This window comes from Penaeus monodon, chromosome 20, assembly GCF_015228065.2.
Source record: "Penaeus monodon isolate SGIC_2016 chromosome 20, NSTDA_Pmon_1, whole genome shotgun sequence".
NCBI lineage: Eukaryota > Metazoa > Arthropoda > Malacostraca > Decapoda > Penaeidae > Penaeus > Penaeus monodon.
This window is the reverse complement of record NC_051405.1, coordinates 43,078,017-43,078,656: the sequence shown is the minus strand read 5'-3', so window position 1 is coordinate 43,078,656 and position 640 is coordinate 43,078,017. Positions and strand designations below refer to the sequence as shown.

General features: G+C 39.1%; 1 protein-coding gene across 1 annotated transcript in view; it reads right to left on the bottom strand.

The window, feature by feature from the left end:
• Nucleotides 1-640, bottom strand: part of LOC119586004 — a 7,168-nt gene that overhangs the window by 4,251 nt on the left and 2,277 nt on the right. The window contains exon 5 of the mRNA XM_037934716.1: nt 357-490. Coding sequence (XP_037790644.1) covers nt 357-490 — 134 coding nt within the window. The remainder of the gene's footprint in view (nt 1-356; nt 491-640) is intronic.

Below are 640 nucleotides of genomic sequence, written 5' to 3'. Positions count from 1 at the left end.
AGCTAAACACTGTACCTAGCCTAGCTTATCCACGTGTATATCCTTAAACACAAAGCCTATACTCTTTGTCTTCATTGGTATCCTAGGTCGTGATGTCATTTTAGTAATAACAAGAAGAGGATATGGAACACATGATATGCCCTACAACTCTTTGCTTTGATTAGTATCTTAGCTCGTGACGTCCTTTTGATAACAAGAAGGGGGTAGGGAACACTTGATGTCCCATAGAACTTTTAGTTTCGATTGGTATCTTAGGTCGTGATGTCCTTCTAGTAACAAGAAGGGGGTTGGGAACACCTGATACACCGTGAGTCTTGCATATATCAAAACATAGTTGACAAAAGAACCACACTTACCTTGTTTCCAGAACACCTTTTTCATGTGTTTTTTCAAAGCCATGGACAATGCTTGCTTCAGTGGATTCTGGAAGAAGGGATCTTCCTTATCTTCTTCCGATTCAGCGATCTTCAGTACGTCTTTCTGGGCCATTCTGAAAAAGACACACGGCGAGTTTATCGAAGTAATTCCTCGGGGCCGATAACCTTTCTATTTTCTTGTGCGGTTTCTTAAATTTTATCACATTACGATGGATAGATCAGAGAAAACTCTAAATCATATCTATTTTTAGAGATAACAATAT